General features: G+C 40.1%; 1 protein-coding gene across 3 annotated transcripts in view; it reads left to right on the top strand.

Moving 5' to 3' along the window:
- NUMB (NUMB endocytic adaptor protein) overlaps nucleotides 1-22882 on the top strand; it is a 102160-nt gene that overhangs the window by 59287 nt on the left and 19991 nt on the right. For all 3 annotated transcript variants that reach the window (XM_080618782.1, XM_080618784.1, XM_080618783.1), the window contains exons 2-3: nucleotides 3240-3383; nucleotides 19341-19415. In XM_080618782.1, the coding sequence (XP_080474908.1) occupies nucleotides 3258-3383; nucleotides 19341-19415 (201 nt within the window). In that variant the 5' untranslated portion in view covers nucleotides 3240-3257. The remainder of the gene's footprint in view (nucleotides 1-3239; nucleotides 3384-19340; nucleotides 19416-22882) is intronic.

The raw sequence follows: 22882 nt of genomic DNA on the forward strand, positions 1-22882 counted from the left end.
GGCAGTTGTAGAAAGCTCAGTGGCTGCCTGGCCAGAAAATAATTTTGCTATTTGTCAGCATTTCTATTAAATGAAATAAGCTATTTTTAAACAGCTTGTTGCCAACATGACCTCAAAATTAGAACATGTAGGAAAATTGGTTTGGTTTTCAGTGAAAGGGAAATAACTTTGGGGCAAAATACCACTTCAGCTTTTAATAGGAAATATAGTTGAGGAACTTGCATTCTCATCGTTCTCTGCGGATGGAGATTCCTGGTCAGAATAAACCTTCAATAAGGTGCCAGTCTCATGGGGAAAAAGCTTCCTGGAAGAAGACCAAGAAAACACTCACGTAAGCAAACATTGTAAGGCAATTAGACTGATTTCACAAGTGGTGTAGCGGCTGAGTGCGGTTCTCAGTTTCTTGTTTTGTTACTGAAGCTTTTGAGATTCAGTTACCTTGAAAACTTTTCCACAGGTCATGTTTACACATCTGTAGGTTTGAAATTTTTACAAAGTACTTTTTAACTGGTTATACTCAGAATACCTGCTTGAGGAGGCCATGAAGATGTTCAGAGAGCTGGAGCACCTCTTCTATGGAGACAGGCTGAGAGAGCTGGGCTTTTTCAGCTTGAAGAGAAAGCTCCAGGGAGACTTTAGAGTAGCTTTCAGTGCCTAAAGGAGCTGACAAGAAAGCTGTGAGGGACTTTTGACAAGGACAGGTAGGGTTAAGACAAGGAGGGGTGGCTTTAAACTGACAGAGGGGGAGTTTAAGATAAGATACTAGGAAGAAATTCTTCCCTGTGAGAGTGGTGAGCCACTGGAACAGGCTGCCCAAGGAAGTTGTGAATGCTCCATCCCTGACAGTGTTCAAGGCCAAGTTGGATGGGGCTTGGAGCAACGTGGTCTAGTGGAAGGTGTCCCTGCCCATGGCAGGGTGTTGGAACTGAATAAGCGTTAAGATCATTTTCAGCCCAAAACATTCTATGATTCTGTGAGCCTTACTGCCTCTGTTTGTGTCAGTGTAAGAGTCTGCTGCCCTTTTTGGCAGAGTGTGTGTATCTGCGTATCTCTGAGCGTCTGTGCCTGTTTCTCAGTCACCAGAGTGCAAGGTCAGGCAGCTGAGCTTTTAAGCTATGTGCTGATCAGACTCCTGAGCTTTGCACCAAAGCAGCTGGACCAGTGTTGTGGCACTACCTGTCTTTAGCAAGGAGAAGAATGGGTGTTTGTCCTCATGAACTGAGGTGCCATGTGGAGATTTGCTGCAGTACATGTCACCTGCCCAAGATGATGAATGCCCCCCCCTTGAAATTCTGGTTCCTTTAGACCTGAGTTTACACTGACTCCTCTGTCTGCAATTTGTAAAGCAAAAATATGTAACTAATACTGCTTTAATGCCTCTATAAGCCTTAATGGAGAGTAAAAGCCTGGCACCTCCTCTTAAAACTTCCAGAATTGCCTTTGCACATTTAAAGGCTTTTAAAAGGTTTTTTAGCTTGTAAAATAAAGAAACTGTATTTGTAGAGTTTAACCCCAGCTGGTAGCTAAGCCCCCCAGAACTGCTCGCTCATTCCCCACCAGTGGGCTGTGGAAGAGAATCAGAAGAGTAAAAGCAGGAAACCTCATGGGTTGAGATAAAGACAGTTTAATCAGCAAAGCAGAAGCCACACACACAAGCAGAGCAAAACAAGGAATTCTTTCACTGCTTCCCATTGCAGTCAGGTGTTCAGCCATCTCCAGGAAAGCAGGGCTCCAAGTGACATAATTCTGAATGTCCCCCCTTACTTTCTTCACCCAGCTTTATATGCAGAGCGTGACACCATATGGCGTGGGATATCCCTCGGGTCAGTTGGGGTCAGCTTTCCTGCCTGTGTCACTTTCGAGCCTCTTGTGCATCCCCAGCCTTATTGTTGGTGGGGCGGTGTGAGAAGCTGAAAAGTCCTTAACTTAGTCTGAGCATTGCTCAGCAAAAACTAAAACATCAGTGTATTATCAATATCATTCTCATCCTAAACCCAAAACACAGCACTATACCAGCTGCTAGGAAGAAAATTAACTGTTATCCCAGAGGAAACCAGGACAGGAGCTGCTTCAGCTTGTTTAGAGGTAAGAAATGTACATGTTATTCTGCACACTTGTTCTCATCTCTGAATCCTACCAAGGAAGTTCAAGAAAATATTTTTTTACTAGTTGTGTCAGGCCTTTTGGAGCTACAGAGGAATGAGGCTAACATCGCTCTATAACTCGATAATTGTGATTGAGAATCCCCAACTAACTTCCTATCCCTGTTCTTACACTGTTTGTTAAGGGTTGTGGCTATTGTAGGTACATGCCCTCTTCCAGGGACAGTTGTTTAGCCTTTGCCATACATCTTGACCCTTGTTGCTTTCAAATGCTTATCAAGTAGCTTTGAGTGCAGGTGTTTGCTGCAAAAGTGGAGTTTGGTCTGTTGTTTTGCTAATATAGAAATACTTCAGGAATTATCCCTTATGCTGAAAGATTGCTCTGCTATGATAATTGTTCAGATGGCAGCAATGTGTAGATTGGCTTGTATATATAGAAACGGATACATAAGAGAATAGCATATAAAAAGCATCTAATTCTAGGCTTTGGAAATGTAATTACAGAACTGTCTTCCCTATTTCAATAGGTCAGATTTCGTAATTGTTTAGAGATTTACATGGAACATGGAAGTCAATTCAGTGCATTTCTCATTTAAATATAAGGACTTTTACCAGTAGACTAAGCAAGGGCTGGACTGTGCCCCTCAGTAAAAACAGGAACCTATCACTCATACAGCCCAAGCACATAATCTTAGGAGCAGTTTTTAGGGCTATGAATCCCTGCCTCGCATGGGTGCCTTGGAAGCTTGGGCTACTGGTGTCCTGCTTGGTTGCTCTAGGTAGGTGTTTAAATTTGGGGAGGCAGGATTTCATGTGCATCACTTTTCAGAGCTTCCGTCAGCTATTTTAGGTAGCCTTATGCTCAGAGTAATTCCTGGATCTGATGCTTCAGTTGCTTTGGAAAAGTATTAAACAAGTAACGTGGATTTGTGTTTCACGGATAGATATTCGTGTTGAAGTGCATATCTGTCTTTCTCTGAATCCATGTCCAAAATATTTTCCTTTCACAGGTGCCTCTGTTTGTATTTGCAGAAGCTCAGATTTTTCACAGGAACATTTGTCATGATAGTGCTTGACCCAGAGTGGCTAAACGCATGTTTTGGTGCCTATTGGCAGTATTCTTTGTTTTTCTTCTAGGACCTGAAAATCTGAGAAATGAACAAATTGCGGCAGAGCTTTAGGAGAAAGAAAGATGTCTATGTCCCAGAGGCCAGTAGGCCTCATCAGTGGCAGACTGATGAAGAAGGTGTTCGTACTGGCAAGTGTAGCTTTCCTGTTAAGGTAAGAGTTTCTGCCTTTCTTTCAGATATCCATGAGGTACTGTAGCCATGAATTATTATTTGGGGTTTTTTTTGGCAAGCATCAGCCAGCAACATGCTTCATTACACACTGACCTATTTTATAGTCAGCTCTCATTGCAGAGGATGTGGCTTTTCTTTTTTAAAGCCAGATGACTCATGTAACAAATGCCTTGGAAAATCACTGTAGGAGATATCCTACATTATTATCCAGTTCAAATTAATTGTGTAGCTAGGCAGAGGAGTAATGTAATATTAGGCTTAATTTTTCTGGAAGAGGAGAAATGATAGACCTCCTGGATTGCATGGAAAGGTACTTGGTTCTCTCTCTTAGAAGTGGATTTATGGTGCAGTTTGACTTGTAAGGTAACGCGGTGTGTTGTGCTTGGAAAGGAATCCTCCTTTTTGATAATTGAAAACTTTTTACTCAAGTAACAGCTGGGTTTCCTTCCAATGCTTGAGGTTATAAGCACTTGTTAAATTTTGAGGGTGTTGTCTGTGCTATGATTGTGGGTGTGTATATATTACAAACTATTAATGCATGTGAAACTGAAATGACTTTTGAATTCTGAGAACTCATTCCAGATTATCAGAGATTTATAAATAGGTGTTTTCTTCTGTTTCACCAATCTCCTTCCTCTTTATTTAGTATTTTAGAACAATATTTAATAGTAATACTTAAGAAATACAATGAAAAAATAAATATTAAATTTAAGGTGTTTTGTTGCATATGGTCCCCTTATAATCAGAAGCTTTCTTTCTTAAGGCACATTAATATTAACTCTACAATAGACTGTGAACATATGACACTTATGGAGAGCTAGTGGATTAAATATCTGTGCACAAGGAAATCAGTCCTTAGGCTGACACCTAAGGACGTTTTAATAGTTTTTATCTGTATTATACTTAAAGTAATTCTGTCTGATAATTAAACAGGTGATGTTGGTAAGTGAAGCTCTTGAAACTGACTGTTACGTAGCTTTGTAAAGCTGTGGGTATGTATAATAAATCTGAGATAACTTTCACACTAGGTTCATGCCCAGCTTCACCCTGCCATAACTGCTTATGTGTACTTTACGTATACTAAAGTGTATATAACATTTCTCATTTGTTGTGGTTACTTGCTTATTTGTCTTGCATTAGTTTTCTGCTAGAAGGAAGGAACTGTAATCCAGTACTAAACAGAAACGGTGTTTTGCCAGAGCTTTGAAAGTGAGTACTGCTCTGTGGAAGCTCAAACTTAGATTAAGGTTTAACACTGTCTAGGAGTGAACAAAGTTGTTAGCTTAAGGATTGGTGGTTTGTTGGGTTTTGGTGGGTTTTTTGGTGGTTTTTTGGTTTTGTTTTTTTTTTAATAATTTGGCCATTAGATTGAAGAACAAAATGCTCTGTTTTGAGACATTCTATGATTCAGTTTCAGTCAAAAGTTTTTCAGTCCTTTACTGAACATAAAGGGTGTGAACCACTTCTTTCTGTTCAAAGACTTTTCTTTAACTCTGTCGGGACTTGAACTTATAATGACAAATACTTCCTGTGTTTAAATGAAGTATTCATTCTGGGCACATGTACCCAAAGTCAAAAAAGGTTTTGGGCTATTCTGTGCTGAGGAGGTATAGAAATGGATGAGTCTTTGCATCCTGTCATCATAATGGGACTTACTTACCCTTATTTGCCGGCTTTATATTAGAATTTGCTGAATTAATTTAATTTGTTCTTTGGAAAAAATAATCTGAAGAAAACACATCTTGACATGCATTTCTTGAGTTGATCAGAGTGGTAGACTATTATAGTTTAAAGAATTTGCAATTAGGTGAAAACTTAAAACCAGACCAATTTGACATTAAGAGGTTTTAGCTTATTTGATTACAATTTGTCTTCCAAAATCCTGTGTCTTGAGCATGAGCAATAGTGGAAATTTTTATTAGGCTTGGGATGCAAAGTGGGTGTTAACTGGTGTTTAATAGATACAGACAGGAAGTATGCCATTGTGAGTGAACCAGATAAACCAGATGTCGAGTCATTGGTTTAGTGGGTGGTACTATATTTTGCTTGCAAAAAGAATAGAACTTTGTGCTATTGAAGGAGAGTATCCTGTCACACTGTTCTTGGGTATTTGGAAATTCATACATACCAGGAAAAGTATGCTGTCTCCTCTGTCCTTAAATATCTGATGGGATGACTTTTTTTCCTGGTATTCCTCAATGGAGCAGAATAATCTGAGATATCTGGGGGGAAGTGGTTAGTAGGAATGCATTCAAATCTGATACATGGTGAAAATATTCTCATTTTCTTAAAGTACCTAAATGGAAATTCCAGTGGTCCATTCCGTGTAGTATAGCTGCTTAACCACAGTTTAATGTGTTTGTGGGAGGGTTGGTCTGTCCTTACGCTTTATAAGTCTGCCTTGCCCACTGTCTAAAAATCATTAGCTGTAGATTTTTGGAGGCCAGAACATAGCTGAGTGGCAAGACTGAAGTCTGACTTCTGCAGGGATGAGGAATATTTTATCTGTATAGCTGGTGAAGACCTGAGAATTGTTAACAAATGTCTCTACAGCTGTCTTTAATGTTTTCTGTATGAAAATGAAATACATTAAATTAACGTAGTAGCAGCCATGTTGAGAGCTTTGTTTCTTCTAATGCTTGCTATTTTACTTAGGTTAAGACTAATCTTTTTTTGGCGAGAGCATGCTAGTGCAAATGCAGAGTAAGGAATGTGTGTTCTCAGTTTCTCTTGTAAAACAGAATGATCATGAAAGTTTGATGGGAGAAAGGTGTTTCACTCTCTTAAAGTAGTGTTAAGTTAGTTTGGTTTTTAACTTCTTGCCTTGGGCATTTATATTTTTCCCAGAGGTGTTTGTAGAGTGCTAGCACAGATTTATTCTTTTTAGATATTACAGGACATGTGGAAGCACTTTGAAAGTTGTGTTGCAAATAGGATTTCATCCTGCCTCCAGGCTTCATTCTGTTAGTGTTGGATAGGGACTCCAGTAGCTGCTCTTTCATTGTGCTTTGAGGATGCTGTACTACAAACAGATTTAACGTTTCTGAAAGGTTGTCTACATTGGCATGGTTCTTGAAGCTCTTCCTGTGCTACATCCACAGCTGATCCTTATTGTTAATTAAAGTCTGTAAGTGTGCTGTTGGGTTTTGAGCAAATCTGATGCCTCTATGAATTGTCTTTATTCCTGTAGAGAAGATGCTTTGAGGAAAGTATTGGCAAAATTCCTATTACATTGTTGCTTTAAAATTCAGGGAAGTGGATTTGATGCACAGTTGGTTCTCTCCAGTGCTATGCTCATAAATTTGGAGGTGACGATAGTCCTGGGTGCATATTGTTACTTTTGGTCAATAGTACTCTCTTTTTGTTGCTTTGTTTAAGTCTTGTGTGTTTTCCACTAGTTGGGAATAGCTGTGCTGTATATAACCAACTACTGATCCTATTTTCTCAGTCATCTTAATGTGTGTAGGATGTATTTACAGATACACTGTGCTGGAAATTTAACCACGCTTGAGCTGTTAATCTGACACATTCAAAATAAGGCCTTGAAATGGCTCTGGCTTGCCTGCAGTGCTCTTCTGCATAAACTGCTTTAAATCCATTAAAGTTACATTGAAAGAAGAACCAGGATGCTGGAGCATATGACTGAATGTTTTCTTTTGCACTCCACTGCATTAGCAGAGAGCCAGGTGCCTGTCTGTCAGCAAAGGTACGAAAAGGATGTTAAGCTTGTGTTTAGACAAGTGTCACTAGCAGGCTTTCGCTGTTCCACTGGGAACAAAGTGGTATTGCGTTCTTAACTCTTATGGCATGGAGGCATTGCAGCTTTTATAAATGCACTCAGAGTTGCCCTGTTGTTAAATGTGACATTGTTACAGCTGCTGGAAAATCTGTGCAGAAGTGTATTTTCAGGCGTGAATTCTCTTCCACTTTCTTAACAAACTAAGCTGCTGTGTTTCAGTAGTGAATCTTCCCTCTGAGAGAAAAACTGTTCAAGATACATGTAATGTACAAGGCACTTAGATGGAGACATTGCGTTTAAAACTATTCAGAAGGAGGTTGTACTAACAGATATTACAGCCATACTTATCAGTGCTATAATTTATTTCTTCATAGTCTTTATACATCACAATCGCAAAAAAATGGAGTTCATTGACATACACATTTTCAAACCTGTTTTCTTGCTCCAGACACTACCTCACTGAGAACATGCAGCTGTTCTGTGTTTTAATGATTAAAATATTTGACACTAGGGCTTCTTTTGTCTGAAATGCTTTTTTGAATGTCCCTCTGGCTAAGTAGGTTTTATTCATACAAATGCACTTTAGAATAACTGGCCTGTGAAATTTGTATCAGAAAAATTAGGTCATTTCCTGCTACTTAACAGAACTAAATAAACCAAACATTTGCAAGTTGTAACCACCCAGTTGTGATAAACAGAATATTAACAGCTGATTCCTCTCTGTGGTTCTAGAAGATGCCACAGTTGTATAGATCTTGAATCAATTTAATTAGGTTTTTTCTGTCACTTTCATGGTTTTGATGGTCAGTCTCTTTTGACACTAATGATCTAAGGCTACTGTTGCCTGTAGCCTGAAAGCTTACTTGCAATTTTTATTCCATTTATTCCAATTGGAAGACTAAGATATCAGTGAGAAAAGTCCGTGTGGAAAAGTAACAAACCACATTTATGTTTTTGAATCTGAAGCCCAGGATTTGCTGCTGAGTGCCTCCTATCATGTCAGTTAGCCTTTCCTCTGAATTTTGATTTCTGTGTTAGTGTTGGCCAACAGTAGGTTGGAGAACATAAAGAAGGACTACAGAGCCCTGGGAGAGGTGGTTAGAGGCTCTGGAGCTCAGATTGTCTTTTCATCAATTCTCCAGGATACAGGGGGAGGCCTTAAAAAAGCTAGGAGGATTGGCCAAGTTAATAAATGGTTAAAAGGATGGTGCCATAGTCAAGGGTTTGGGTGTTTTGAATACGGAACCCAAGTTAGTAGGCCAGGTCTACTGGGGGCTGGTAGAGCTGATCTGACAAAGAAGCGGAAGAGTGGTTTTGGTAGGAGGCTTGCCAGGCTGGTCAAAGTTGCTTTAAACTAGATGTGTTGGGGGAGGGTGGCATCATTCCATCCCAACACACCCAGTCAGTTGCCAGCACCTACAATAAATGCTCGGAGCGATGCAGAGATATTCCAGCCGCTCCAGCCAACGAGCCGGCTTCATTTGGAGCTCGGCTCAGATGCCTCTATACAAACGCCCGTAGCATGAGAAACAAACGAGGAATTAGAGATGTGTGCACGACTATGGGAGTATGATATAGTAGGCATCACAGAAACATGGTGGGATGGCTCCTACGACTGGAGTGTTGGAATGGAAGGTTACAGGCTCTTTAGAAAAGACAGGCCTGGCAGGCGGGGAGGGGGAGTTGCTATTTATGTTAGGGATAGGCTGGAGAGCATGGAACTCTGTCTGGGGACGGGTGAGCAGTCAATAGAGAGTTTGTGGGTCAAGGTTAAAGGGAGAGCAGCGATGGGGGACATTACTGTGGGGATCTGTTACAGACCGCCTGATCAAGAGGAATCTGTGGATGAAGTGCTCTATAGGCAGATAGGAACAGCCTCACACTCACAGGCCCTTGTTCTCATGGGAGACTTCAACCACCCTGACATCTGTTGGAGTGAAGGTACGGCCCAGCACAAGCAATCCAGGAGGTTCCTTGATTGTGTGGAAGACAACTTCCCTCTGCAAGTAATAGAGGAGCTGACAAGGAGAGGTGCCATGCTTGACCTCGTGCTCACCAACAGGGAAGGGCTGGTTGGAAATGTGACGCTCCAGGGCAGCCTTGGTTGCAGTGACCACGAGATGGTCGAATTCGAGATCCTTGGGACAGTGAGAAGAGTGTGCAGCAAGCTCACTGCCCTGGACTTCAAGAGAGCAGACTTTGGCCTCTTCAGGAGCCTGCTTAGTAAGGTTCCATGGGATACAACCCTAGAGGGTAGGGGGGCCCAAGACTCTTGGTTGTTATTCAAGGATCACCTGCTCCAAGCTCAGGACTGTTGCATCCCAACTAGAAGGAAGTGCAGCAGGAGGGCCAGGAGACCTCCTTGGATGGATAAGGAGCTGCTCAGGAAAATTCAAAGGAAAAAAAGAGGCTTATAGAAGGTGGAAGCAGGGACAGGCAGCCTGGGAAGAATACAGGGATGCTGTCCGGGAAGCTAGAGACCAGGTGAGGAAGGCTAAGGCCCAGTTAGAATTGAGCTTGTCTAGGGATGTTAAGGATAATAGGAAGGGATTCTACAGGTACGTAGCGAGTAAAAGACAGACTAGGGACAACGTAGGCCCCCTTTGGAAGATATTGGGAGAACTGGCTACCCAGGATTTGGAGAAGGCTGAGGTTCTCAATGACTTCTTTGCCTCGGTCTTCACTGGCAAAGTCTCTGACTGCACCACCCAAGTCTTGGAAGGCGAACGCAGGGACTGTGAGAATGAAGACCCTAGGCCCACTGTAGGAGAGGATCTGGTTCGAGACCATCTTAAAAACCTAAACGTACACAAGTCCATGGGACCTGATGAAATCCATCCGCGGGTCCTGAAGGAGCTGGCGAATGAAGTTGCTAAACCACTGTCAATCATATTTGAAAAATCATGGCAGTCAGGTGAAGTTCCCGACGACTGGAAAAAGGGAAATATAACCCACATTTTCAAGAAGGGGAAAATGGATGACCCAGGGAATTACAGAGCAGTCAGTCTCACCTCTGTGCCTGGCAAACTCTTGGAGCAGATTCTCCTGGAAGACATGCTAAGGCACATGAAAAACAAGGAGGTGGTTGGTGACAGCCAGCATGGCTTCACTAAGGGGAAATCCTGCCTGACCAATTTGGTGGCCTTCTATGATGGGGCTACGAAACTGATAGACAAGGGCAGAGCAGTTGACGTCATCTACCTGGACTTGTGCAAAGCGTTTGACACTGTCCCACATGACATCCTTGTCTCTAAATTGGAGAGACATCAATTTGATGGGTGGACCACTTGGTGGATAAACTGGCTGGATGGCCGCACGCAAAGAGTTGTGGTCAATGGCTCAATGTCCGGCTGGAGACCGGTAATGGGTGGTGTCCCTCAGGGGTTGGTGTTGGGACCGGTCTTGTTCAACATCTTTGTCGATGACATGGACAGTGGGATTGAGTGTGCCCTCAGCAAGTTTGCCGATGACACCAAGCTGTGTGGTTCGGTTGATACGCTGGAGGGAAGGGATGCCATCCAGAGGGACCTGGACACGCTTGTGAGGTGGGCTGATGCCAACCTTATGAAGTTTAACCATGCCAAGTGCAAGGTCCTACACCTGGGTCGGAGCAATCCGAGCACAGCTACAGGTTGGGCAGAGAAGAGATTCAGAGCAGCCCTGCAGAGAAGGACTTGGGAGTGTTGATCAGTGAGAAAATGAACATGAGCCGGCTTCAGTGTGCGCTCGCAGCCCAGAAAGCCAACCGTATCCTGGGCTGCATCAAGAGGAGCGTGACCAGCAGGTCGAAGGAGGTGATCCTGCCCCTCTACTCTGCTCTCGTGAGACCTCCCTTGGAGTATTGTGTGCAGTTGTGGTGTCCTCAACATACAAAGGACATGGAACCGTTGGAACAAGTCCAGAGGAGGGCCACGAGGATGATCAGGGGACTGGAGCACCTCCTGTATGAAGAGAGGCTGAGAAAGTTGGGGCTATTCAGCCTGGAGAAGGCTGCATGGAGACCTCAGAGCAGCCTTCCAGTATCTGAAGGGGGCCTACAAGGATGCTGGGGAGGGACTGTTCATTAGGGACTGTAGTGCCAGGACAAGGGGTAACGGGTTCAAACTTAAACAGGGGAAGTTTAGATTGGATATAAGGAAGAAATTCTTTACTGAGAGGGTGGTGAGGCACTGGAATGGGTTGCCCAGGGAGGTTGTGAATGCTCCATCCCTGGTGGTGTTCAAGGCCAGGTTGGATGAGGTCTTGGGTGGCATGGTTTAGTGTGGGGTGTCCCTGCCCATGGCAGGGGGGTTGGAACTAGATGATCTTAAGGTCCTTTCCAACCCTAACTATTCTATGATTCTATAATAAAAATTGCATGGATACAGTTGTACATTCTCACCTAAAAACTGACTTTTCAGAGTATCTTTAACCATTTCCTACCCAGTCGTTGCTTTGGTGGGATGTTTGGAGGACACTCTATTGCCCTGTATTAAAGCGGAGACAGAAAGAAAGGGAACAACTTGTGCTGAGCCCTGTAAAGTATCCTCACTGGGCCTTGCAAATGTCAGTTCTCATCTCTGGGGTCCCTATGACCCAGCAGTGTGTTATGTCATTAGGCTATTCATGGCCCTGCTGAAACCACTATCAGCAGGAAATAGGCTATTCCTGTCACTTTGCTGTGTGCTCTGCCCCACTCATAGCTGCCTGGTTGTCCTCTTTAGTTTTAGAATTAACAATGAACTTTATTGTTTAATGTCAAATTTCTAATTCTCATATTAAAAAAAAAGTTCTTATTTTTAATCAGTTTATAGATACAGCTTGAATGCCATTCTCTTCCTCCAGATAAGAAAGACTGGTACACATCATAGGTAACTGTGGCTTTTATTTAGTGTTAAATGCACTTCTAACTTGAAATAATAGTAGCTGTGAAAGAGTTTACCAGCATGTTGATGCTGAAATGTCTTTAAGTCAGCCATGTGATATTTTTGACTATGAGGTGCTATGAATAGTCGTTGGAAACTATGTTAAGTATTTCTAAGAAGTTAATGTGACAAAGCTGCTGATTTCTGAAATGTTGCACAGCCCTACACCTTAAACACTACAAATCCCTACCTCTTAAGTCATGAATTGATGTTAGCAATGCACAATAACCACTCCTGTTGAATGCTAACCAGCAGCAAGAAAAGGTATTTTTAAAACCCTGCGGTATTTTACACCACACTAAAAGAGCTTGAAGACAGCTAATTATAAAAGAATGGTGATTATAACAGGAGGTGTGAGACTTGCCTCCAATATATTCCTGTGCATTTTTGTCACAATTAAAAGTAATGTAGTGCTAATCTTTAAACTTTTCACACTTATGTCCAACGCTTTGTTTCAGTAGCCTTGTAAACAAGAAGTTTTAAATGAAGCTTACTCAGTTTTCAAAACTCCTGTCTTTGGCCAATGTCAAATTCTTAAATTGCATAGTAGACTTCAAGTTGTTTTGAAGATATGTCTATTAATGTTTAAAGCCATAAAAATTATTTTGATGTCCTTGCAGAAATATTTATTTGGAATGTAATTTGGGTGTTGCAAATAAGAAAGTTCTCATTGAGTTATACTTCTTAATTTTGGTTGATCTGTTTTTTTAAATCGGGGAATTTCCAGTGTCATAAACAGAAATGGTATTTTTTGCAGAACATGAAGAAGAGGTGCAGTGTGCGCCTGTGCAGTGTATTTAAAACTTTGTGCTATCAACACTGGATTTTCTTTCAATATTTTTTTAAAAAGAAAATTTTCAATTTATTTACTAATGCTGAATTCCTGGAAAAGTAGGAATGGCACACTGGAGTGAATGATGAAAACCTAGGTCTAACAGCACATACATGTAAAGGGGCCAGGAGAAATGAAATAGTGGGTTTAAGCATCATCAAGGGAAATTTAGGATAGACATTAACAACAACTCAGCAAAACAACCTCCCTTTCTAACAGTGAGGCATTTAAGCTACAGATTAGGTCTCACCTATTCATCTCCAGTTACAGCAATATCATAATACTTCAATGCTGACTTCTCTGATGTAGATATGAAAGTAGACCCTGCCTTGAGGCAAGTGCCTCTCTGCCATGTTTTAGGTATTTGTGGGAATATGAAGAATATAGCATTTGTGTATCTGGTATTGAGCTTTGCTAATTCATATTCAAAAGTCCTAACTGGAAATGCTTCTTCACATTGATACAGATAATACAAGAACCAGTGAGTGAAGTCCACAGTGTGACTTTTAGCTGGGTGTGATGTGAACAAACGTGGAGAACTACTGGTATTGATACTGCTTAGTTTTTAGAGTCAGACTCTTTTGACCTACACTATTCAGGGACATTTAGCAGTCATAGGCTTTTAACAGCTCCTGGTTTGGGGGGTTTAACAGATTAATGAGACATTTTCATTTCTGGTGACTTAGGGAAGTGGAAGATGTTGGACCCTAAGGACATGGGTAGCATCATAATTAACCTGTAGCAGAATTAAGCTTAATTTGTTTGTTGATACTTAATTATGGAGTTTGTCTGCTCTTCTACAGCTCTAAGCAAACATCTGTTTCAAACTGATAAATTATAAAGCAGGAGCATGGGTGTGAGAGAGAAAAGGAATAAAGTAATAGAACATTGGAATGTAAATCCTTCAGAAGCCAGTGTAAAAGTAGCTCAGCTTTAAGACATATCCAGGCTTTCTGGATTTAAGCTTATGTCTAGTTTCAAGACAGCATTTCACTGTGAAAATGGAGCTCAGACTTTAATTCTTAAGGAATACCAATGCCAGAAGTAAATGTATATATGCAGATGCCAAGTAGTTGGTCTTACTGGTACAGATTACTATTACAAATAATACCAATAAGACAATAGTACTTAAGCAGAGGAAGAAAGAAGAATGTAGCTTGGCTTTAGGAGGAATACCAGGGAAAGGATGGTGTGCTTCTGTCTATGGCAGCTAGTTCCCTAGAATGGGACACCTTGGCCAAGACTTAGTAAGCTCTTTTTCTGCATCTGTCTAGTTTCAAATGTAATCTGAAGAACTTAATCTGTTTCTTTAAACAAAACGGGATATGTGAACATCTGCTGATACAGAGGAAACTTTAATGATTTGTGTAGCTGTGTCGGTTTGGAAGAGAGACTGTAATAGCATATTACCAGGCTTGAACAAACAAAACTGGCTCCACTGAGTTGCCCAGGTGGAAGGAATTCTGGTGAAGGATCTTTCTCCTTGCCAGCTATTATTGTTGAACTTTGAAATTTTGAAAACTGAGTTAGCTGGGTATTTGTGAAAGAAATTAAAACGAAGAACAAATGTCAGGGCAGTATTTCTTGTACTAGGACGTGGATAGTAGTTCCGTTTTGTTTCTGACCTGATACATCACCCCTTAATGTTCTCTTAGGAGCAATTTCAAGTGGCATATATTTGGGAGAAAGCAGTTAGGACAGCTTCACCAGAACCACTTGATATGGTAATATAAGTTGTTCATTTTTAGATGAAGTTGGGAAAAGTTTCAAGTGTTGGAAAAGACTAAATTTTCCCAAGCCCTTCTCAAGTTCTAAGGGCATTTTGCTATGTGCCAGTTTAACTTGTTCCTCTGCTGAGCACTTTCTGTTTGACTTGAAAATGATACTAAACACCACCATCTGTGAACGAGAGCATAAAACCCAGAGGAGAAGAGCGATAGAGTTTTTTATTACTTTCTCTACCATCACCTCTTTTTATTTTTTTCCTGGAAATGTTAGTATAAGCAGTACTTCTGTTTAAAAATGTTTATGTTTAGGGGCTGTTGGAGAACCCGCGAAGTATTTTATTTGGATTAGAGGTCTTATTTTATGTTGCTTTGTATGTGGAACTCTGCCCACAAGAATTTTAGCTGTCTGTAAAAAGCATTGATGGTTGATTTCTAGTACAGCACTTAAATCTCTTACAGAACATCTTAAAGCTGAGAATTGCTGATGTCATGACTATCATCCATTGGTTGCTATGGAAATTACATAGGAATGCATTCAATATTAATACTGCATTACTACTATGTGCACTTCCATGATGGAAACGTACTCTCTTTCTCCAGGAATGCTAGCTACAGTGATCCTTTCGACAAGGACTGCTCTTTTCTGAGGTGCTCTCTTCCTTGCTGTTCTGCAAACTCATCAGCCACCATTGTACAGCTTAAGCAGTTCACATAGATTTTGTGCACTCAGTAATTGTGTCCCTGTCCTTGAGTGTGTTTGCGGTAATGTGCTATAGAATCATCACAGAACGGTTTGGGTTGGAACAGACCTTAAAGATCATTAAGTGGGAAGGTGTCCTTACCTCCCCTACCATGGTTGCTCAAAGCCCCATCCAGCCTGGCCTTGAATGGATTTGCATGAGATATTACTTATATAGGCCAAATTGCTGCCCAGGCTTTTCACAGTGTATTTTTTTTCCTTTAGTTTAGAAAAGGAAGTTCCTTTCAGAGATCCTGACAGGTTTTATATAGAAGTGTTGTGATTTGCTTATCTGCTTTTTAAAGTGGTTTCCATGCAGTCTCTTTCCTGTGGTGGGACAACAGAGTTTGGTGATGGTTTACCTTTGCTAAGTCCTGATTTCTGGTGTTTAACTTCCGTATCACTTTCCCTTGTTATATTTCATCAAGTTTCTCCCTGCCCAACTCTCCAGCCTGTCCAGGTCTCGCTGGATGGCAGCACAGCCTTCTGGTGTGTCAGCCACTCCTCCCAGCTTAGTGTCATCAGCAAACTTGCTGACAGTACACTCAATTCCCTCATCTAAATTGTTGATGAATATATCAAATAATACTGGTCCCAATACTGACCCTTGAGGCACTCCACTAGATACAGGCCTCCAACTAGACTCCGCCCCATAGACTACAACTCTCTGGCTTCTCTCCTTCAGCCAGTTTGCAGTCCACCTCACTACCTGATCATCCAGGCCACACTTCCTCAATTTAGCTATGAGGATGCTGTGGGAGACTGTGTCAAATGCTTTGCTAAAGTCAAGGTAGACCACGTCCACCGCTCTGCCACCATCCATCCACAATGTTATTTCCTCATAAAAGGCTATGAGGTTGGTCAAGCATGACTTCCCCTTGGTAAAGCCATGTTGACTGCCCCTCATAACCCTCTTATCCTTGACATGCCTTAAGATGGCATCAAGGATAAGGTGTTCCATCACTTTCCCAGGGATGGAGGTGAGGCTGACCGGTCTATAGTTACCCAGGTCCTGTAGCAGAGCTGTTTGCCAGGTTTCTTGAAATGTTTATGTCTTTGATGACTGCACATTAAAAATCAGATGACTGTTGTGGCACTGGTTAAATACAAGGAGCCATGTATACCTACTCTCAGCCTGATGGGGGGGGAAACATTTTTAGGAATAAGCCTTAAGTCTCGAAACAGGACCTGCTGCTTGGCTAAAGCAAGGAACACTTGGCTAAAAAAAGAGAATTACAGTATTCTGATTATACAGTTGAAAGTTGTTTTTACAGGAAAGAAACTTAAAAATACATTGGTACCTATAAGGAATTAACACCCTAGGAAAAAACAATGACTTTTGACGCTGCCTGTAAAATGCACAAAGCCACTGATCCTGATAGCGAAGAGCTTCTGGCTATTGCAAAAATAGTGCAATGGGAAGAACAAGTTTTTTTATAAAGGGCTTAAAGTGTAAAGTGAAAGTGCAAACAAAGCACCTTTTGTCCTCTATATCATAAAGAAGTATTGTGTGGCAGTGTAATTTCTTTTATAATTCAGAATTGATTGATGCTCAATGAGGTCTGTGGATTGTACCCCTTTGGGGTGCGTAGATGCACTTGATATGTGCAGTAATGTCCCCATTCACTGGAGTGGAAGCACTATTGAAAACTGCGGCTGAACTTGCTGTCTCTAGCAGCAGTGGCATGACTGATTGCTGAAAGTTGGAGCATGGGACTTGAATAGAGGTTTGGCAACACAGGGGAAAATGGTTGTCTGTTTTGGAGTGTGACATGCGGCAATATTTACCCTGCTCTGCTTCTCCCTTTTCCAAGCAAAAGGCAGGTTGCCAAGTACAGGGACTGAATGGTTTGGATCTTCAGTTGGAAACATTTTACGTGCACTGGGGTAAATGAGATGTGCAGATAGCTCTGGAAATCTGAAAGTTTCCTTATACTTGTATGATGCTTAATGGTCATACAAACTAGATGGCTCATTCCATACATATTTCTCTCCTTCATAAAACTCAGCTTTGTTCTTGTCTATATCCTTCCCTTTATAAAAAAAAGTTGACAAACTTTCCTAAGTTACTAAACCTCGAAATTTCCCATGACAAATATGCACAACCACAGAATTTCTGCATCTCTGGTTATTTCCAGAGGTGTCACAGCAGAACCAAAGATCCATCTGCTATAGCTGTTGGTATAAGTATATACTTTTAGATGCATAGTAAATACATGTTTAGTTGTTACTATTTGTATATTTTTAGGATTAAAATTTTCTGGTTAGTGTATGTTCTGGAGAAATGAAGATCTTGGCAAGTGTTCAGCAAGCTCAGCTGAGGGAGTACAGTTGCTGTTTTGGCAGCTCCAGCATTCAATTATAAGGCTTCAGCCTCACAGAGCTCGTTTTGGAAAAGCTCTAAAGTGTCAGATCTCTTTTATTTACCTTCTAGTTTCTATGCCATTTATTTTTCAAGCTGTTCTCCAGCTGTGAGGAGTGTTTTAAATGAAATTCATGCAGAATTGTTCCATCCAGATTTACTTTGTTTTAAAAAGGCCACAAAGGGAGGTTTGATGTTAAAGCCCTCTCTCACTTAAGATCTTTTAAATCTTTCAGCAGTTTAATGATACGTAGGGTGATATGTAGTCTCCTTTTTTTGGAGCTTCTTGCATTGCATGAAAAAAGATCGATTACGAAATTTTTAATAAATCTTTAAAACAGTCCTAGTTTGTCCTTTAAGTTGAATCATTTGTTCTTCAGATAGAGAGCTTCAATATGGTCTTAGGTTGTGAAACCTTTTTTGTCCATCTAGTTAAGTATGGCATCCTATTGAATGAAACAAATATTGGGAGATTTCAGATAACTTATGACAGAATATTCTGTGATGGAGTGGGACTTCTCAGTAGATTATTAAACCTAGGTTTACCACTGCATTAAGTGGCACCAGTATTGATTACAATGTTTTGAAACAGTTTCTTCACTGTAGCTAGTCTAGAATATGTAAGAATTGTTTGCAATTCAACATTTAGTGCCATATAAATTGGGGTGAGGCTGCTTTTTACAAAGCTTCAGAAAGTTTAGTAGTTGTTATGGTTTTCTTCAAGAGTTAAGTACTTTGAATAAAAATATAGATGTTTTAGAGAGCATTTCCTTCCCCTATCAAAAAGAACTATGATTGGAAAAGGTAGGGACAGATTGAACAACTTAGAGGGCTTTTTTCCCTGCAGAATGTAAAATGAAACTATCTACAGTATCCTGAGCACTACAGTGATTGCTTTCTCTGCAGGCTAATATTATTCTGGGCTATTAATTTAAAAGCTTTGAAATGTGCAGTTTCTATTCACTGTTGTTTTGCTAGTTTATTTGAACTAGTGCTTGCTATATAGAAGAATATACAGAAAAGTGATGTTTTTTAGAACTTTTTATCAGAATGATGAATGTTTTAGTGACTACATAAGAGCCTGGTGTTGTAATGAAGATAAACAATTTTGGTTTACGATTTTTAAAAAGGGGAAGTGGGGAGGAGAAGGATGCTTTGTTTTGCAACGTTGGAATTTATTATATTTGGACGTGAACATTCAAATATATTTGGTTATCTTGCTATGTAGTAGAATTCATTTTTTGATACTAAATATACTATTATTTAGAAATAATTTATTCACATTCATCTGTATATTAACTTGAGGTTTTCATGCTCTGGTAGTAAAAAAGGGTGACTAAAACTCATGCTGTGAATAAGCAGGAACATACTGTTCTACATGTCAGTTTATTTTTTTCCCCAAGTAAGGAAAGTGTGTCTTTCCCTCAAAATTTCTAGATGTATTATTCTTTTCTATTGATTCTGGTGCCTCATAAGTACAAAGTCAAACAATCAAGCAAAGGTCTCAAAAGAAGGCTAGCTAAGTGCTGTTAATCTCAGCTGTACTGAGACGAATTCAGAGATTGGATTTTTAAACCCAGGGAGTTTAAAGAGCTACTATGAAGCTTTTTTTCCTCCTCCTCTCTTTCCTGCAGTACTTGGGACATGTCGAAGTGGATGAATCCAGAGGAATGCATATCTGTGAAGATGCTGTGAAGAGACTGAAATCTGTATGTATATTTTTTTCATGAAAAAGTTGGTTTTGGGGTTGTGAGTGTTATTGAAAAAGTCCATTTGGCAGCAGTGCCTCAGCTGAAGGCTGAACTTTTGACCCATGTTAGAGAATGGCCGGTTTGAGAGCACTGCGCTGCAGTTAGGGGGACGTGCTAATCTGATGATGAGAGGGAGAGAGTTACAACTGTTCTTTCTACTTGCATAAACTATTTGCAAAACAAACGTGTAAAAATCCTCTGTGACCTTTCAGACTAAGTTGGTACCCACATGGGACTTCAGTCATTGTTTTTTAACAGTTCTTTCTCCCTCTCTCTCTTTTTCCTCTCCCTCTCTCTCCCTCTGTTGCCTGCCACTTTAATAGTGACTTAATTCACCATTATTATACAAAATATTACTTGATTTAGGCTGCTTTTTTTTCTAATGCACTGCAACATTGTAGTCATGCATGCAATAATCTGGCTTGCATCTGCTCAAAGTGGCCTGAAGGCTGCCTAATTCTGATAATATCATGAAGTGGGCTGCTCTTAGTTTGACTTCTGTGAACATTTGCTCCTCCACATGGCACTCGTTCAAAGCTCTTTGTATTTCTGTGGCTCATTTGAAGAGGCCTTGTCATCTCTTTCCTGCAGTAATAGCATCACCAAATCCTACAGAAATAGCAAACTCCGGAAAGGCAGTGATCAGTATACCAAGGAAGTAAGGCTAGAACAGCATAGATGAGAGCATAAGAAAGGACACTAAAATTTGAAGTTTGAGTGGAGACAGAGATCTGCAATCCTTTGCATCACTTGTTATGTGTCTACATTCTGTAGGATGTCTTTAGTGGAAGAAACTCTTGTATCCTTGCAGCTCAGCAGAATTACTCAAAAGTGAAAATACATCAAACACTTCTACTGCAGCTTTGCTAACTTTAAGATATCTGCCATTGGACATCACTTTTTCCTCACCAAATGTGAGAGCTCAAATGGCTTCCAATTAAACCTGTTCCTTCCTTCTTCCTAGCACACAACAGAGGATTATAGGTCATCTTTTCTGCCTTCTGTTGTGCTGTAAAGTTTCTGAATTGGTTTAGTGCTCTGATTAAAATCAAGTCTTTTCACTCTTTTCTCCCTCAGCTAATGTATAGCAACCTGTTAAAGCCGCATCCCATCTGTTCCTATTCAGTCCAGCAGTGGTTGGTGATTGATTTTTATTAAAAAGGACCACACAAAATATAAATGAGTTTCTTTATTCTGTGGATTTAGTTTATGTAGCTAAAAGTGCAAGTTATTGACCACATAATGAATTGCATCCGTTTTTGTCCCATTCTGGTTCTTGTTCTATCAGAACATTTTCTGTTGGCACACCAAATAACACTGCAGTATCTACGTTATGCAGGTTCTCTCATTCTCCTCCCTGGGGAGCTGTGCTGTGAAGTAGTTGTTTTCTAGTTTGTTGATTTTTCTGTTTGTGTTTTGTTTTGTTTTGTTTTTAATAAACTTTAAGTCTACAGGACAGTTAAGTGTAGCTAAGCACATTAATAATAAGACACAGTAAAAGCGAAGCACCCAGTTTCTTCTGGAACCTGGATAATTCCAGGATTGTGATTCTTGATAACCTGAATTATTGATACCAATGTCAGACTTTGATATCTGACTTCTACAGTGCTTTTTCTGGAAGTAAATAATTTCATTTCCCTATTCTATGCTATGTCATTATTCCAAATTGTGGATTACATCGGTTTACCCATTCTCATAAATTCAGTGTTTTTCTTCAGCTGATTTTTGATTTCTTCTGCTGTTTGAAGTTTTTGATGTCTATATATAAATAGGACACAAGTGTGTATCTCTTGCTGTGTGCATTGCCTACTGACAAAATGTTGGAAGTTCAGAAGCGGAAGTGAAATTCTCATTTATCCCTAAGAGGAAGATTCAGATTACTGAAACTATAGTTGCTAAACTCTGTCAGATCCAAGGTTCATTTGGAGCTGCTCACTGCAACTCAACCCCTGCCTACCACCCCCAGCATGTAGGTTTTAAAGTGGGGGCATTTCGTTAGGACTCTACCATTACTGAAAGCTCTTTTCTGTACAATATGCTCTCTTACTTAGCAAAAGCCAAATGACTAAATGATGTTTCAGCATGCAAGGAATTTGATGAGAAACCAACTTGTTCTTTTGGTAGTCTCTTGCGTTCACAGTACCTGGTTATTAGATGGGCTTCCTTGGTCTTGAAAGAATTACACTTTTGAGCTGCAGAGCTCAAACTGGAAGACTAGCTTAGGAAAATTGGACTTCACTTTTCATATGGTTAAACTACATCAAAATGTAATTTAATCTTATTGTGGTTTAATCTTTATTGTTTTCTCTGCAGGAAGCATGCAGGTTTTATAAATCCAGTCAATAAAAATGAGAATTGTTCAAATACGTGTATCTTGTAGCTTCTGAAAATGAAATTCTGTCTTTACTTAATTTAATAGATTTTTTTTTTTTTCCCTCTTAATCCTTCCTCTCCAACAGTTGGAAATTTATTTGGGGAACTTAAGTCTGTTCTTTTTTAGGGTTGACTAATGAATTTTTAAAACATTTTATGAGATTTGCCAAGGATAATATAGAACAGTGGTAATCTTGGGTTTAGGAATAGTTTAATTTCTTCTTCACTTTTTGAAAGAAAAGATGCAAACAAATCTTTGTCTCTTTATTTGGGGAAATAACCTTTCAGGTTTTCTTTATCACCTGCTCATTTAATGTGTTGTAACTGGTTTTGAGCATTGCATCTCGCAGAACTTGAAACCATATGATGATGAGCATTTTATTCAGGCATTGTTTAATTGACAGCTGAGTAAAAGAAGCCACTTTTAGCCAGAGAATCCCTGACCTATATTATATTGTTGGTTTATAACACACCAACAATACTATAATGTGCAGCTTACAGTATTGTTTAGAATGAATGAAGACAGACCTGAGTTATGTCCCTGTTTTCTGTCCAATGAAATGCCACTGCAGTCTTATAGATCAGAAACCCATGTATTCAGCTATCAGTCTGTTATTAACATGGGTTTATATTACCAATGGAGCTTGCATTTTTCCCTTAGTAGGGATGTATTGCTAACTGTGAATATGTTTCATGTCTGATAGGATCCTTGTATTTTGATGCTAAGCTCTGGTTTCTTCAGAACCATTTCACTGAATTTAAAATATTTAGCACAAACTGGAAAATAACTTTGTGAGGGCCCTGTAAGTGTATTTGACTCAGGTATGGGAACATTATATAAAGACAAATTATACTCTCTCGTGTCATGTTTTGATTTTAAATCGGCTTTAGCTTGTAGTATTGGTTTCTAACTTGCCACTTTTTGTTTTAAATGATGCATTTGTTTTAATATATGTTCTTGTTTTAGCAGGTAAAGAAACAGTTTAATATTTTAAAACATGCATTAGTTATCTCTAAACTACATTAACTTAGTGTTGTTTAAAACTCATTTT

This window comes from Psittacula echo (assembly GCF_963264785.1).
Source record: "Psittacula echo genome assembly, chromosome: 5".
Lineage (NCBI taxonomy): Eukaryota > Metazoa > Chordata > Aves > Psittaciformes > Psittacidae > Psittacula > Psittacula echo.